Source organism: Fulmarus glacialis, unplaced genomic scaffold (assembly GCF_000690835.1).
Source record: "Fulmarus glacialis isolate BGI_N327 unplaced genomic scaffold, ASM69083v1 scaffold17620, whole genome shotgun sequence".
Classification (NCBI taxonomy): Eukaryota; Metazoa; Chordata; class Aves; order Procellariiformes; family Procellariidae; genus Fulmarus; species Fulmarus glacialis.
The window spans coordinates 600-2781 of NW_009188492.1; the positions used below are offsets into that span (position 1 = coordinate 600).

Consider the following 2182-nt stretch of genomic DNA (forward strand, 5'->3'; position numbering starts at 1 on the left):
CGACCCCGCCCTCCCTCTAGCAGCGGCGCGCAGCGGCTGCCCGCAGCTGTGTTTGGCCATGGGGAGGGAGCCTGACAGCCCAGTGCTGTCCAAGGCAGGCAGGGTGCTTTTGGGGACTGTGCTTTGCTCTGCCCCAGCCTGGGAAAGTTGAGCATCCAGCTGAAATTGAGGGCCTGTTGCAGAGCTCCTTGTGTCCTGGAGCTGTGGACTGGTGCTGCTTTTTCTTGCTTTCAGTTTATTGTGCTGAGACAGGGTGGACATGGGCAAACAGCTGTAGGCAGAGCTCTTGGGGAGCATGAGGCTGAAGGAAACTGAAGATGTTGGGCCGATTTCTTCCCTCCCACCCCACAGGACAGCCAGGCTAAAAACAATCCTTCACCTCATACTGTGCATGAAAATAAAGGAGACTAAAAAGAGAGCAGTCCTGGATCATAGCAGTTAAGGACCTGCTTGGGGACCCTAAGGTGTGCCTTTTGGGGAGAATATAACCAGTGCCACTAGCTGGGAAATCCCATAGAAAATAAGGCATGTACCCTTCACAGCGGCAGAGACTAACCAGCGTGATCAGCTACTGGAAGAGGCGGTAGCATCCCGAGAGCTTAAAGGACTAAAAAGAGAGCAGTCCTGGATCATAGCAGTTAAGGACCTGCTTGGGGACCCTAAGGTGTGCCTTTTGGGGAGAATATAACCAGTGCCACTAGCTGGGAAATCCCATAGAAAATAAGGCATGTACCCTTCACAGCGGCAGAGACTAACCAGCGTGATCAGCTACTGGAAGAGGCGGTAGCATCCCGAGAGCTTAAAGGGTGTGCAGCACGTCCTGCAGCCTAGGAGCTGGGTTTCAGCCAGCATGTGCTGCCAGGATGGCCTGGCCAGGAGTCTCAGGAGCACTTTGGCTAGGAGTCTGCAGGTTTGGAACAAACCAGGCACATAGGATGGGAGAAAAGTCTATGAACGCCCCCCCATCTTCTTTCAGCCATCCACAGTTGTTGGGGAGAGGTGGGGCAGAAGGGGGCCCAAGGGTGGGGATGGGGAATCCCAGCAACTCCCTGACAGCCCTGCCTGTTCCTCTGTGCAGGATGGTTCCCCCACCACCTGTCAGCAAGCCCCACGTGTGCCTCTCCACTGTGCTCATCATGACCAGCCTCGTCCTCATGGATGCCTACCTGGTGGAGCAGAGCCAGGGCTCCAGGAAGCTGGGCATCTGTGTCATGGTGGCAGTGGGTGACGTGTGCTTCCTGCTGGTGCTCCGCTACGTGGCCATCTGGGTCGGGGCAGAGGTAAAGACAGCTAAGCGGGGCTACGCCATGATCCTCTGGTTCCTGTATGTCTTTGTTCTGGAGATCAAAGTCTACTTTGTATACCAGAACTATAAAGCTGACCGGAAAAGCCTGGATCTCTTAGCCCGCAAAGCGCTGACCTTGCTGCTCTCCGTCTGCATCCCAGCCCTCTACGTGTTATTGGTAGCCACGGAGCACATGGAGTACGTCAGAACATTCAAGAAGAAAGAAGATCTCCGCAACCGCCTCTTCTGGGTCATTGTGGACATGCTGGACGTGCTGGACATCCAGGCCAACCTGTGGGAGCCCCAGAAGAAGGGGCTGCCGCTCTGGGCTGAGGGTATCATGTTCTTCTACTGCTACATCTTGCTCCTGGTCCTCCCTTGCGTGTCCCTCTGTGAGATCAGCATGCAAGGGATCGGCATCATGCCACACCGGATGATGCTGTACCCCATGCTGAGCATGCTCACTGTCAACATCACCACCATCTTCATCCGAGGCAGCAACATGGTCTTCTTCAGGGACGCCCGGGTCTCCAGCATCTTCATGGGCAAGAACATGCTGGCCATTGGGCTGAAGGTTTGTACGTTTGTGCAGTACCAGCGGCACCGGCACCATGCACCCCTGGGGCCAGACCTGGCCCTGCAGCACAGCGCCCAGGCCCAGCCCTCCCCAGGGCTGCACAAGTCCCGGGACCAGCCTGCCAGCCCTGAGGAACTGGCCCAAGACAACACGTGACAAGCCAGCAGGAGCCACAGCCTGGACACCGCCACACCTGGCCATACCTGCAAACCCAAGGCAGGCCACTGAGCTCCCCACCTGGACAGAGGGCAATGACCCTGATCCCTCCCTCCCTGGGCGAAGCTGCTCCAGTCCCTGAGGGCTGCATGGTGAGGGCCCCC

General features: G+C 57.1%; 1 protein-coding gene across 1 annotated transcript; it reads left to right on the top strand.

Moving 5' to 3' along the window:
- Positions 1-1079: 1079 nt before the first annotated feature.
- On the top strand, positions 1080-2018 carry LOC104077625 (transmembrane protein 121-like). Its single transcript, XM_009578916.1, has one exon. It carries the CDS (start codon positions 1080-1082, stop codon positions 2016-2018), a length of 939 nt encoding a protein of 312 aa, XP_009577211.1.
- The last annotated feature ends 164 nt before the right edge of the window (positions 2019-2182 follow it).

What these genes read in the sequence shown, in the direction of transcription:
- LOC104077625 (XM_009578916.1), top strand. Translation starts at nt 1,080, where the DNA reads ATGGTTCCCCCACCACCTGTCAGCAAGCCCCACGTGTGCCTCTCCACT.